This window comes from Engraulis encrasicolus, chromosome 2 (assembly GCF_034702125.1).
Source record: "Engraulis encrasicolus isolate BLACKSEA-1 chromosome 2, IST_EnEncr_1.0, whole genome shotgun sequence".
NCBI lineage: Eukaryota > Metazoa > Chordata > Actinopteri > Clupeiformes > Engraulidae > Engraulis > Engraulis encrasicolus.
Genome location: NC_085858.1, coordinates 35,343,517 through 35,358,526, shown reverse-complemented (window position 1 = coordinate 35,358,526; position 15,010 = coordinate 35,343,517). Strand labels below are relative to the sequence as shown.

The following is a 15,010-nucleotide window of genomic DNA, read 5'->3' as shown; positions in this document are numbered from 1 at the left end:
TGTATCTGACCTGGTCAGATACTATGGTGTGGAGCAGTTCAGGGGTTTTCGAAGGGTCTACTGTCAGACGGAAATGTTGGAATATGGATAGAATATAATGAAGAATATAATTACAAAAAATAATGGTTATAGCTGGGTTCCTGTTCTTGGACTTGGCTGATACTCTATGATATGGAGCATATCATGGGTAGCCAAGAATTCTACATATTATGCCCTTAGTAGCAGCAATTGTAATTCAGTGCCGGGGGCATCTAGTAACAATCTACTGACAATCTATCGACAATCTATTGAATTCATTCTCCTGATAAAACTGCCTGACGATGGGGTGCTGTCATGCAGCATGTAAACATATATGGGCAACACTGACCATGGGGACCCCGGTTCGAATCTGGCCTGGGTCATTTCCCAAGCCATCCCCATCTCTCTCTCTCTCTCTGCAAAGACGTTTTTTTTTGTTTTTTTTTAAATCCTTGTACGTGATTGGGAACAGACACTTGTCTATCATTTTTAATGAGGTGCTACTTTCACTAGTACTTGAAAATAGATTTGAAAATACAGCTGAAATTGACCCCAAAGTGTTACTGACAGTTGATCTTTCTTCTGTTTTCTTCTTGTCAGGGTGTGTACCGCATCAGTGGCTCCAAACCCCGCATCCTCAAGCTGTGCCAGGCCTTTGAGATCCAGAAGGACAACGTGGAACTGTCTGACCTCTCGCCCCACGACATCTCCTCCGTCCTCAAGCACTTCTTCAAAGAGGTACAGTAACAGGATGTCATGTCAGCAGTACAGGTGCCAAACGGTACGGTACTTACGTTACGGTACATGCTTGGGCCTATAATACTTCCATACATCTCCTCTGTACTAATGCTAATGCGTGTCCGTAGTGATTGGCAACTTAGATTCAGTAGTTACAATCCAGTGCCACGTATTCGAAACGACCTGTTTTGAAATATCCAATTCAATCAGGGTAGGCATGGTGGCACTAGGGCCGACTTCAGGCAACTCCACCCTAGTGCCACCCCACCACGCTCTAAATGAAAGGACTGTAGTCTTCTCACTTCAAGAGCACATACAGTTTGGAGTCTGCAGAGTTGGAGAACGAGAGCGCTCAGTAAACCCTTTCCTTTCAATCCAGGGGATTGCCTGGTTGAATGATCACTTGCTTGAATTGGACAGGTAAAACCAGGTCATATATTATGGGTCATACATGTGACACTGGACTGACTCTAATGCAGTGTTTCTCAAAGTGGGGCGTAAGCCCCCCTGGAGGTGGCACGGAGGCATCTCGGGGGGGGGCGTGTAACATCTGATCTGGGGGGCTCGGAGGCATTCAGATCCTCTGAAGGGGGGAATAATGGAAAAAGTTTGAGAATCACTGCTCTAATTACTCTAGATTGCCTGAATCATCGGAATTCTGCCAGTAGTCAGTAGTACAAGTTTCAAAGTGTGTCAGAATCACACTCGTATGCATGGGAACTTTCTTCATCAGTGTGAGGACACTCTTTTGGTGAAATGCTTGATACTGATCTGTCACTAGGTCAAGTGTCAAAGTGTGTCAAAACCGCATGCATGGACCTTATCAGTGTCATGATGACACCCTTCTGCTGAAATATTTGAAAATACGTCACTCATTTCATCACCTACCTAGCTACTAAATCAGGGGGTTTTCAGCGAAAGGACAGCAGCTGTGTGAACTAAAATTGAATGTTGTCGAAGACCTAATTTAGTTTGGTAAGATAATAAATAATTTCAAAATGTATTTAAGTTAGTCACCTAAGAATGATTCCAGAGTTATCGTCAATGTTAGCAGAGGCCTTGAGTGTTCCAACAGTTCCTCTTGTTTGTCAGTCTGAAGTGAGTGCTTTCAATGTCATTGTGAATATGTATATACTAGTGTAGCCTCGTGTGCCATCCTACGTACTTGCGCCAAAAGATTGGCTCTGTACTTAGTCTGGGTACTGTTTTCTGTGGAGCGATGATGGCCGGCAGGATATGGCCGGCCAACCCTCTCCAGAAAACAGCCAATAAGCAAAGAGACAGGTTGGTGGGGGCGAAAGGGGCATGGCGCTTGTGACGATTGCATAAACGCCTGCGCTATCTTGTTGTTGAGAAACTGTCTACGATTGGGTGAGAGCTGTCGAATCATTTCAAACCAGAACTGAGTGCAAACTTCCCTCTTCCTGCAATTGCATCAGATCAAACAACCTCCAGATCATGAATACGAAATTAAATGGTAGTATTATGGGCTGGTCAGGACCAGGCTATATATAGTGTAAATTGTACATTTGAATACTGATGATAAAAGGCATTCTATTCAGTATAGTGATTAATTGTTGTTCCTCGTGTTTGTCAGCTGCCCGAGCCCTTGATGACCTTCGACCTCTACAACAACTTCATCGCGGCGGGCAAAGACATCCAGCACCTGAGTGAGAAGAACCACGCGGCCGAGAGCCCCGGCATGGTGGAGGACATCCTCAACACCCTCAAAGACCTGCTGGAGAGGCTCCCGCCGAGCAACTACAACACGCTGCGCCACGTCATGTCTCACCTGTACAGGTACGTTGTTAACCAATCCCTGCTGTTCGGTCTTGACCAGGTACAGTGTGAAATCGCTGAACCGTAGATGGACCCATGTAGATGACATCATGGTTTCACCGCTCTTCTGATTGGCTCCTTAACTTCCTGGTTTTTGTGAAGGGTTTCCTCTAGCTGTGGCACCTGACGTACTTGTTTTAGAGTGAAATGAAACTGAAATGAAAAGGATATGCGTGCACGGAAACATTTTGTGCAAATGTACAGTATACATCCATACATAACAGGTTTCCCCTTCAAAATAAATTGTAGGCTCCTCACGCACGTTGTCTCTCCTGTCCCCCCCTACCTCACAGGGTGTCAGAGTACTACGAAGAGAACAAGATGTCGGCTGGCAACCTGGGTATCGTTTTCGGGCCCACGCTCTTGCGCCCCCTGGTGTCGGGGGACGTGTCAATGCTGGCGCTGCTGGAGACCAGCTACCAGGCGCTGCTGGTGGAGTTCCTCATCTCCCACTGGGCCCAGGTGTTTGGGACACCTGAGGAAGGGGTAGGGGTAGGGGGGGTGTGGGTAGGGGGGACTACAAGGCGGTGTAGCACCCCTCCGCCCCCCGTACCCACTGCACCCCTCCCTGAGACACCCACCAAGACCTGTCCCACCCCCCTTGACTCCAGCACCCCACAGAGGGACGACGCCACGTCCCGCGAGCGCCCACGCTCTCTGGAGGTAATAAGCATGCACGCGCACGCACATGCACGCGCACACACACACGCGCGCACACACGCACACACATACACACACACGCACACGCGCGCGCACACACACACGCACACACACACACACACACATTTAGGTAATTAAAAGTTCTGATATTCTTTCTGCCTGCAACATTTCCTTAATTATGCTCATCTGCCTTAGAGTGGTGTCATTAAGAATCTGCTTACTCATTAAGTTGGCTGAAGCAAATGTGCGGCAGGACTTTTACTGTCTGAATGAAGGATGTTTTTAGCATGTTCAGGCAATGCCAAAGTAATGAGGGGTCCATTGATTAGAATGGGCAGAGTCACAAAATCAGAGTTACTTCCTCTATGGGTAGTTGCATTAAAACCCCTTCTTTTGCAGACATAATCCTGTGCTGTGAATGAACCAGCAAACTATCGAGCTATGATCCATTTTTTTTTCCAGCATTTAATTATAAATTTTTTCTTTCTGTTTTGTACATTTTGTGACCGTTCCTTTTTTATCTTGTGTACTCCTCGGTTGATAATTTACTCAAAACATAATACGAGGTGAAGATTAACAGTTCTTGGAAGGTTTTGCACACTGCTTTGCTTTTCTTGTGCTGCACATTTCTTCTTTTCTGTCTATTCTTCTTTTCTGTCCCTGAAAGCCTTGGAGCCTTGTTGGCCAAGAGATGAACATTGAATAGACTTTAATGGACTTAATTTCTTTAATAGACTTAATTGCTTTAATACACTGGTTAACGCATACATATATATGAATGGCAGGAGTTTATTTTAACCTGGCTGGGGTTATCCACCTGTGTTTATGGCTATGAGGATAAGTGCATTTACCTGCTGTGCTTCTGCATCACTGCGCTGCAACCGGTGCCCTGCATCAGGACCAGACACGTGTCCACATCCACCTCTCAGACTCTGAGTAGGTCGTGCTGATGGCTCATTCTTTTCAAACTCGGCTGTCGGTGGACGCAAGGTTGTTCTCCCAACAACCGTTGTAAATGCGTTCTATTGCAAATGCAGGGGACGATACAAATGTTTGATAACACTAATGTTAAACGAACTCGGAGAACACTGAAGTGCTCTGAGTTTGAGTTTCGGAACCCCGAGTTGAGTACCCGTTCTTTTGCACTTTCCCGAGGCGGAGGTCTGGGTTTCCGACAACCGAGTTTCAAAAGAATGCACCATTATGCCTATCCCTTCTATGGATGCATTTATGGGCAAACAAATGTATTTGTATGTCCAAAGAAATAACCTTCTTTGACTTGCTGCAACTTTAACAGCAAAACTCACAATCAAAGTCTTTGTGAACACAACATGATAAGTAGTTATCCCTTCTTCCCTCAATAGGATATGTGTTCGCCTGATATTTCACAAATGTGACTAGTTGCTATTGCCTCTTTTCCACTGCCAGTTTTCTGGTAGGCCTACAGCTTGACACAACGCGACTCGGCCGCCACTTTTTGCTTCACGATTGAGCTGTGCTGTGCCTATTCGAAAAGCAAAAAGTTGCAGCCGAGGCGCGCTGTGTCGAGCTGTTGGCCTACCAGAAAACCGGCAGTGGAAAGAGGCATAAGTGACCTGAAAACCCCAGTCATACAGTCCTAGCCCCTTTGACATGTTATAGAGTTTACACATCCACACATCCAGCCGTTGTCAGAATTAGCTAATTGGCCTAATATTTTGGGGTACAGTATACTGTCCCAACATGACTGGAAGGGGGTCATTAATACATGTCACTAGTAAAGGAACAACCCTGGCGGTACTTGCCCCCACCACCCCATTCAAAAGGGTATGATCTGCTCCCACTTCCCAGCTCCCACCTCCCACCTCCCACCTCCTAATACTATATCCATGCGCCCACACACCTCAAGCCCCCCTGATCTGTGTCATTCTAACAGACCCGTGCGATCAAGAGAGATTCGAGCGAGGGTTACATTTCTGACAAGTCCTCGTCCAATGAAGCGGTGGATCAGCTCAGCCCGAGGCCCAATGAGAGAGCAGGTAGGCAGGAGGAGGCGGGGCTGTGACACAAGACAGGACTGTCTCCACGAGAGAGAAGGTAATAGATGTAGTACAATCCAATTCTGGACCACTCGGCTTGGCTTGCTTGTCGCTTTGCTGCTGCGCTGCGTGTGCCTGCCTTTACTACCAGCTGCTGCCGACTGTCACCCTCTCATTGCACGCCAGCATTCGTGGTGAAGGTTATGTGAACGAATATTCACTTAGCGTTATAATTACATCCGTAACAGCACTTCTACTTCCTCTTTGTATACATCTCTATGCTGCCCTACAAAGACAAAATGGAGTAACTACGATTGTAACTGAGAAAAGATACCTTCATAGTATTGATATTAGGTTGGATATTGTAGTTACTGCAAATTTGACAATGCAAAATCTCTAAAAATGGACACTTTTGGACCATAAGTTTTTGTCACAAGAAAAAAACATTTTTTAGTCTTAACTCAATTTTGGTAAAATATGTAGTTACTGCACTTTGCCTTTGTAGGGCAGTACGAATATCCATAAAGATACAGCACACATAACTGTAATTTCACATAATTTCACCTTATTTCTTTCTTTCGGCTTTCATACTGTAACACAGCTACAGTAGCCTATATATAATGAAAATTTACACAGTAAAAAACACTTAAAGAATCGATTTACGGTAACATCTTCTGGGTATTCTCTGAGTAAGTCTTGAATTAACACTGCATTTTTTTTTACCCTGTACGGTTTTGAGTTAGTAGAATTATACTAATTATTTTGAACAAATGGTATTTTACCATACAGATTAAGTCCAAGCCTACAATTAAATATTTTAACAAGATTTGTGAATTAAAACTATTAAAATATAAATTTGAAGACAATAAAAGGTGATTGGATGAAAGGTGAAAGGTGAATAGAAAGTGAATAGAAACATTGACTTATCAAAAGAGCACCCAAGCAAAAAACAAATCTAAACCCTTTTTATGAATTGTGCTATCAAACTATTGTCTTTTTTCTTATACGCTAATTAAAAAAATCTTCTCTCATGTGTCGACAGTTCTTGTCACAAGCTTCATATGCTGCAACATGCATCTCATGCATTTTATATCATCTTATTCAAATTTAATTTTTCTTATTGGAAATGTTTATGTTCAAATTGAACCCTCTCCCTCCCAACCCTCTTCCAGCAGTCCTGGCTGTGAGACAGCAGACAGCGTCCGCAGCCACAGGGGGGGCTGGCCCCTCCCAGACCGCTGCGTCCCAGCCCCAGCCCCAGCTCCAGCTCCGCTCCACCCTCAGCAGGCAGCCCACCAGATACCACAGGCACCCCACCCCAGCCCCCCGGGCCCGCACCTCTAGCTCTCGCTCCTCCACTGGGGGGGCCACAGAGGCCGCGGCACCCACCCGATCAGAGACACCCGACAGCAGCCGCAGCTCCTCCCCTGAGCCCCTGAGGGGACGCCCGTCACACACCCAGACCCAGACCCAGACCCAGATCCAGCTCCAGACCCAGACCCAGACCCAAACACAGCTCCAGCAGGCCCAGACACATGCGCCACACAGCCAGGGCCGGAGGGAGAGTGCTACGGAGATCGCGCGGCCGAGGGGGAGAACCGGGCAGTCGCTGCAGGGCCGCCTGTCGGCCTCCACCAGGCTCGACGTGCGATTGGACAACACGGTAGCGGCCCTGGCGGCGGCCGCCGCTGCCTCAGCCAACCGGGAGAATGCCCACTGTGAAAGGGTGGGGCCGGCTGATAGTGGGAAGGACCACCAATTGGCTAAGCTGAACATCAACCAATCCAATAACAGGGCTGTTGGGTCGGGGGAGGGCAAAGGGCTCAGCCAGTCGATGAGGAAACTGTCTGGGAACGAACGGACTGCACAGAAGCTCCTGTCAGGGCTGAAGCTGAGGCGCTCCAGCCTGGGCAAAGGGGAGCAGCATTTTGTCTGACGGACACAATACCACGGCTGGACTGGCCACTTGGCATAGCGGGCATTTCCCGGTGGGCCCATCACCCTCGTGGACCCCTATTTTCAGAAATGTAAAAAAAAAAAAAATTTTTAAGCAGATCTGAAAATAGGGGCCCACAAGGGTGCGGGGCCCACCGGCGAGTCAGTGTCAGTTCTGCGCCGGTAATTTTAAGGGTGGGGCCTTTTAAGCCAAAAGTGCCCGGGCCCTATTTCTCCCCCACTCCAGCCCTGCACAAGACTGCTTTTGCTACACTGATAAAAGACAAACCTTCCCAACATATACAACATATTGCATGTAACCGACGTACTGCGATACCGCTTTTGCCCTCTATTTCAACACATTGATGTCTGCTTTTGAGTAGGATTTCTTGTCTCCCAACACTTACCATGTGTCTTTGTTTATGAATTCTTACACCCTAACATGTACTGTTATGCACTGGAACAATGTTCGAACCATGGAACTTACCAGCCAAGGATTTGTGGCAATAAGGAACTTTGGAAGAGACTCAGTTGGTTTTATTACAAACAGAGCAAAGTACCATATTTATTATTATTTACTACAAATCTGTGGTCCTCTTATAAACATTGACATAAGTATTCCAGCAGCCAATACAATCGAGCGAGAATTTGCCTGTTGACTGTTGTAAGATTGACATGCTCTTTTCCTTCATGTAATCCTTCATGAGACTGATAGGATTTTCACACCTGGTCCCTTTCAGCCATTTAAGTGAACTCAGCATTTTCAGTGCATACAGTATGTGAAAGCGTACCCAGACCCCTCGGAAGTGAACCGTACTGAGACCTTTTTTTGACGTGGTCTCAGTACGCTTCGCTTATGAGTTCTGACAAGTTACACTTGTGACTAGGTGTAATCACTGAAGGAGGGCTCCAGAGGACCGGGTGTGATCAAAAAGACGAATGACACACCATAAAAGCCTAACAGGACCAGAGAGAGCAGCCGGTTCTTATTGTAATACACTCACAATATGAACAAAAACAGAACAGAGTCCTTTTGCTGTCGGTTCACTTTTTCTCCCACTTAAAGAGGACTGAGTTCAGTTTACTTAAAGGGAACTAGGTGTGAAAATACCCTTAGATTCTGAATGTATCCAGAGACAAAATGTCCATTTGCAGTATTTTGTATGGTGTATTTGAAATGTTAAAATGTACAATCCATTCCTTCAAAATGTCCAATATTGTTTAATGATTATTGCTAGACATCCCGTTATACAGTAGTTGTAATGAATCAATGTAGGCTACTTGAATCCATCCATCTACATTGACTACTACGCAGACACCCATGCACAGGAAATTACTATTCTTAAAACATGCCACCCAGCATATACCCATATCAAGTAAGTGTTTTAACTTCTAACAGATGCTCCTGTTGGTTGGCTCAAGGAGCTTTAGTACTGATCCAGTGATGGCATCTGCTACTTCCCTCAATGGCAATTTTCTTTCCACAAGAGGGCAGTAGTGATGTGTCAGGGTAATCGTCAGGGTGACATATCTGGACACAATAGCATGATCATCTCTAGTCATGATCATCCCGAGACCCATTCAAACACATGTGTTGGTCAGGGCAGGCTAATAGCCTAGAGAAAGGTGGCTACATGTACATTGTACATGGTTCTCTATAGAGCGTTATTTTTAATTAGCCAAATGAAAGCTATCCCCAACACCATTGTTTTAGTTTGTGAACGTCTTGAGTGCTGTTATGGCAGAACATCTCTCACAGGCTCCTTGTATTCAATTTAGCAATTAAGCAACATTTGTTGACCCACCCCACCCCCCCCCCCCCCACACACGCACACACACATATGCACGCGCGCACACACACGCACGCACGCACACACACACACACACACACACACACACATGCGCGCGCGCACACACACACACACACACACACACACACACACACACACACACACACACACACACACACACACACACACACACACACACACAGGTTTGCCTTTTTGTGAAATTCTGTGAAAAGTCCTAAAATCCCTCCTCTTACAAACAGATTCATAGACACACGCACAAGATAAAAAACACACACATTGAGATGCTATACTCTACAAAGGCGTGCGTTTCAACATATACAAACAACATAGTCTGCTTAGCTCGAGCAGTCACACCGTATCCACCTCCCCAATGTGCACTGCTTTGTCCCCCCTCCCAAAGACTCTCCGTCTCATCCTCCTCCTCCCCCTCACTTCCATGCGCGCTGAACTGAGCGCACAAGGGCTGGAACCACTACAACACACACAGGAGATACAAGTCATTTTCTGCCATTGACTAATTGACACCGCGTAGCCTACATCTTGGAGTATCACCCGAGCCTCACTTGCTGGTATATAGACTTCCGTTTGTTTTCTAAAGGTTTTTGATGCTTCCAACGGAAATCTCCGGTGGAGTGTGTTTCACCTCAAGGTAAGCTCGGAATCTTGAGCACGTCGACAGGTTGTTGATGTATTGTAAGATTGCACGGTGGCTTGAGGGTAGCCTGAACAATGACAAAAACATCTCTTATGTGAGTTGTTTGTATATGCATTTAGGCTATTGAATCTCAATTAGTGTTACTTCACACATACTGTGTAGCTTTACTTAAAATTATTTAGCCACAAAAATATCACAAAGTGTTTGAAAAGCCCGACTCTTCGCTCCATGAGGCGCCTTGCTGTTTTGTCATCATGTCATTTGGCAGCATTGTTTTGGTGGTCTCTGATTCTGAATAAGGCACAAACATGTTATTATTTTGTTCACCTTATGTCACAATAATTTAAGGAGCACCCCCATCTCCATTGAGGGGAATCAACAAATGGATTTAAATATAAGCTATTTGGCATAGGCTAAATTATTTTATTCAGATTGCTCAGCTATGTTTTTTGTAATGCACCCCAGTGTGCATAAATCTATACATCTAGGGGACTATCCACAAAGTTTTATGCTATAATATACAACCTATTTTCCCCACTGCTCATTAAGTATTGTGACCTATAAATGATTGGGAAATTTCCAAATTAATTGGGAAAGATTTAATTTTGTGTGGGCCTACATCAATCAAATGAAGAAAATTGTTAACTATAGCATATGTTTGTATTTATTATTGCGAATTTACTGTGATATATTATCTAAGCCAATGACCTTATGTGATATTTCCCGGGGTGTATTGGCTTAATTGTTAAAGTTGGGGGCGCACTCTTCTGAACCTGACTTGGCTGCGGGAGTAGCCCACCGTCGTAAGCCCATTTACCAAACGTTTACTCAAACATTACATCAAAATTACAGGAATTTCACACCATGGCTTTTACGTGGATCATTTTGTTGACTGTTAGGCCTACGTGACGCTATTTTAAGTCTTATCCCTCAAAAGTGAGTGAAGTGATTTACGCACAATATGCGCGTAAAAGGGGGAAATTACCAAAACGATTTGTTTTAATTCGAATTATGTTTCTGATCACCCCAGGCATAATTCCATTCTTTTTAAAAAACATTTTTAAACAAAACCATTTCTTGCAACTGATCCACATGTATGGGCATGGCCTCACAGCCTACATTAATGTCTCTTTATGGTTGTTGATATTATGCAAATTCATTTTGGTTAATTAGGTAGATTTTAGGTGAAACGCAGTAGGCCTATGATGCATTGACGATGATTCGGCGTGTTTTTATTTACAATATTATTTCCTGATATTAATAAGAATAAAGCTGCTGCAATCTGCGCCTCAGTCTGCCCGAAGCTCTCTCCAAATTAAAACCAAAACGCCGGAGGGTCTGATTGACAATTTTCTTTTCAAATATATGATTATGCATCCCTAAATAGTGTAATCACGATGATTTCAATATCCTTTATAACAGCAGACTGTTAAAGAATAAACTGTCACAGATTGTGTGAGGAGCCCTTGTGTTTCTCTTTGCGCGCGCGCGTTAAATATTGCACAATATGGACTTTTTCATATTTTCGACTATACTGTAGGCCTATCACCTTCCCTACTATTGCACGGCTGTCCATTGGTTAATGTAAAACATAACCAATCTAGGTTAGATCAGCATATAGCGCTGAGAAGAAAAACATAGGCTACCCATACCCATCAACATACCCAATTGCTTAATTTATTTTGGTTCAAACATGTTGAAAGACAATATAATGCAGACATATATTTTCAATCTATTCTGTAATATCAAGGGTTTTTTTTACCCACATTAATTTTGGGGGGAAAGGTTGCGCTAAACCCCAACATTCGTTAGGCCTACATTATTACATTACATGACAGTTTCATCCAAAGAGACTTAGCCTATCAATATTTGATTTAAAAATCAGAAATTATTTTATTTCATACAATCAAACAAATATAGTGAAATGTAGCCTATGGCCAAGTTCATGACTGCTGATTGATGTGAGATAGGGCTAGAGAATCATAGGTAGGCATATGTCTTTAAAGACCGTCGTTGAGGGGGTATTTAATGGACATACCATCACTAATCAGACACAAGCGATCAGCTTGTTATGTGACCGCATTATTGGTTTTGGCTTCAGCCATCACTGTGAAAGACAACCCATGGGACGAGTTTAACCCAAGTACCTTTAGGTCAAGCTAATGAGCATAAGCGGACGCGCAGGCACACACACACACACACACACACACACACACACACACACACACACACACACACACACACACACACACACACACACACACACACACACACACACACACACACACACACACCTATAACTTTTCATGGTGGATCCACATGTGAGGTCCATCTTCTACCAGTATGGCTTTCTTGTAAATGCCTATAAATAGGCCTACTCAAATTGGCCTGGACTGGAGCTTTTAATGTTATCGCCATGACCATTGCTTGCACGTTGTAAGTTGTCGAACCCTTATACACCATTTTCGGTTGATAAGTTGGGTGCTGCTGAGTTGTATTGTGCGAATTAACAAAGCAACTATTAAAAATTCAACTAGCCTATTTCCTTTTAAAAAAACAAAAAACAAAAAAACAAACAAAAAAAATGTCCTTTTTCGAAGTGCTCCTTCCATGCATAGGTCTAATTATTGTATTCCAGAAAATGTCAGATATTATTAAATGTTAATAAAGTGTTTATAAAGCTGTGAATAGGTAGTTATCCTAAAGTGTTACCATATATTTTTGCTTAAGACACATTTGATAGGACTCCTGGTGCGTACTGAACGAAAATAACGCATGCCAGTAGCTATAGCCTATAGGCCTATTCCTCTGCTTTATGGGTTGTGTTTTTTCCCCCTGTTATACAGCGAACACTCCGGGGGAAGGAGAGAGACTATGAAAACTGAGGATAGTCAATCATGTCTTCAGCAAGGACCCACTGCTACCCCCTTCGGTGAGACGGGTAACATTTTGACTGCCCTCCGCTTATTTCGGGCGATACAATATTTTATGTTTCTCCAGATCACAAACCCATCATTTGCCCGTCAATGTCAAAAGGCCAGACATTTAACTGAGATGCCCCTTGAGGGACCAGTGAGATCATTTTATTTTCTTGAGGTCAAATTCCCTTGTAGGCCAGACATTTGCACTTCAAGAATGCATGACAACATGAAGAAGTTATTTGCCTTGGCTTAAAATGTAGGAATTGAGGATACGTGTCCTGAGTATTTCGTAAAACCATCAGTGAAATCTTAATAACCGAGTGTGCGACGTCAATTCAATTGATCCAATATCGAAAATTACGTGTGACCCCGGAAGTTCAAGAAAATAGCACTAAAAAAGGAATGATCACGCTGTGTGGCCCTGTGCCCGCATTTATCTGATGTTTCCCCCTTTATTAGAGCACGTAGGAGGGGGTGAGGTGTGCGCAGGCTGCGAGTCGCCAATCGCCGACCGCTTTCTCCTACGGGTGAACGACCGGTCCTGGCACGAGACGTGCGTGAAGTGCGCCGTGTGCCTCTGCACGCTCACTGGCACCTGCTATTCCCGAGATCGACTCCTCTACTGCAAGCACGACTATGAGAAGTAAGTTTAAAGGGTATTTCCCATTGCACTGTGCAATCAATGGGTCAGATTTTTGCAACTTAAAGCTTCTGAAATCTTCATCTTCGTGTAGGCCTACCATATTCACTCCACTTTTAATTATATGTTAGCCTATGCAATTTTCCTGCGCTAAAATACTCTCTGTCTCAGTTAGTAGAATGATACACTAAGGTGCCAGTTAGGCCCACACTGTTTTGCACTGCACATACAGTACATACAGCGATAATGACTGAACATAAGGAATGAAGCTTCAAGCTTGGCCTTCATAGTTATCACACAAGGGGAAACCCGGAGTGTGATTAGAGGGGGGGGGGGGTGGAGAGGCTATGAGATGGTCCATGGGTGAGTGTGTCCCACTCTCTCTCTCTCTCTCTCTCTCTCTCTCTCTCTCTCTCTCTCTCTCTCTCTCTCTCTCTCTCTCTCTCTCTCGCGCGCGCGCGCTCGCTCTCTCCCTCTGTCTCTCTCTCTCTCACGCACGCACACGTGTGCGCACACACACACACACACAGGTACACATACACGTGCACATACACACACACATACACACGCACATACACATACACATACATATACACACGCACACGCACGCACAAACAGATGCACAGGCACATGCACACAGACATACGTAATCGCTCTCTCTTTCTCTGAATTTGTGTATGTGTGTGTATGTTTGTGTGTGTGTACGTGTGTGTACGTGTCTCTATGACCGAGTGGCTATGGGTCAAAGAAGAAGAAGGTATAGGAGGCAATGTGAGGGTGCGATGCACCGAGTGGTCAGCGCAGTGGGAGATGGCTGAGGTGAGATGGCTGGGCTACAGTACACTCTGCGCTGCAGGCTGCAGCCTGTTATCGTTGTTGTGGAAAGTGTCAGACGGCGTCCAGGGGAACAGACAGAGACTCCCCTCGGCTGCCAACATCTGGAGGAGGAGTACAGAGGGATAAAGGGGTGATGGGAGAACAGGATGGACAGACTAGAGGCCGCATAAAGATGAAGGGAGGGAGGGAGGAAAGAGGAGAGAAAGAAGATACAAGAGAATTCCATACACTAGTAGTGAGATATTTCTGAAAGAATTGTCCTTGAAAGTACAGTATGCTCTTTTTTTTCCTTCTGGTCGTTTTCTTCTGTCTTGATATTGCAATTCTGTCATGTGTGTGTTCTGTGGTAAAAGATTCCTTGATCAATGATGCAGTGCACACTCCACACTCCCTCGACTAGCCCACAAAATTCCAAGCATGTTTCAAGCTGCAGCCCACAAGATATATTAACCCCTTTGCACAGAGCCCATGTTATAACGTTACGGTCACCAAAATTGGTATGACCAAATCTTAATCGGTTACTCAGGTATCTCAGTGATGTCGTGGCAATGTTGTTATGATGTAGTTGAGTCTTTTCAGCAATGAAGGAACGGACTTGCCGACAGGCCCATCTGCGCAAAAGAGGCTATACCCCCTACTCTAAATCATAAACGTTTAATAAGTGATCACAAATGAGTTTAATAAATACATTTCATGACGTTATTTTATTGAAATGACAGTTTTTTTTTTTCATTTATCCTTTATTTAGCCAGGATTGTCCCATTGAGACTACAGTCTCTTCTGCCAGGGAGTCCTGGTCAAAATGGCAGCATACATATAGTTACAGACACAGACAAACACATAGACAAAAAGGAAAATAAATGTACAAAAAACACATTAAGAAGAATAAGTTTACATAAAACGTATTTTGAGATAAAAAAGTAGCCAATGTGCTGCAT

At 44.4% G+C, this 15,010-nt stretch overlaps 2 protein-coding genes across 3 annotated transcripts in view; both read left to right on the top strand.

Moving 5' to 3' along the window:
- Positions 1-7,310, top strand: part of gmip (GEM interacting protein) — a 43,533-nt gene extending 36,223 nt beyond the window's left edge. The window contains exons 17-21 of the mRNA XM_063187636.1: positions 619-756; positions 2,354-2,556; positions 2,889-3,258; positions 5,171-5,273; positions 6,446-7,310. Of these exons, the coding sequence (XP_063043706.1) occupies positions 619-756; positions 2,354-2,556; positions 2,889-3,258; positions 5,171-5,273; positions 6,446-7,209 (1,578 nt within the window). The 3' untranslated portion in view covers positions 7,210-7,310. The remainder of the gene's footprint in view (positions 1-618; positions 757-2,353; positions 2,557-2,888; positions 3,259-5,170; positions 5,274-6,445) is intronic.
- Positions 7,311-9,561: 2,251 nt separating this feature from the next.
- Positions 9,562-15,010, top strand: part of lmx1al (LIM homeobox transcription factor 1, alpha-like) — a 26,989-nt gene continuing 21,540 nt past the window's right edge. Inside the window, exons 1-3 of one of the 2 annotated variants that reach the window (XM_063215138.1) lie at positions 9,562-9,668; positions 12,521-12,606; positions 13,055-13,238. In XM_063215138.1, the coding sequence (XP_063071208.1) occupies positions 9,625-9,668; positions 12,521-12,606; positions 13,055-13,238 (314 nt within the window). In that variant the 5' untranslated portion in view covers positions 9,562-9,624. Of the gene's footprint in view, positions 9,669-12,520; positions 12,616-13,054; positions 13,239-15,010 lie in introns of both variants that reach the window. The other variant, XM_063215145.1, reaches the window with a different exon arrangement.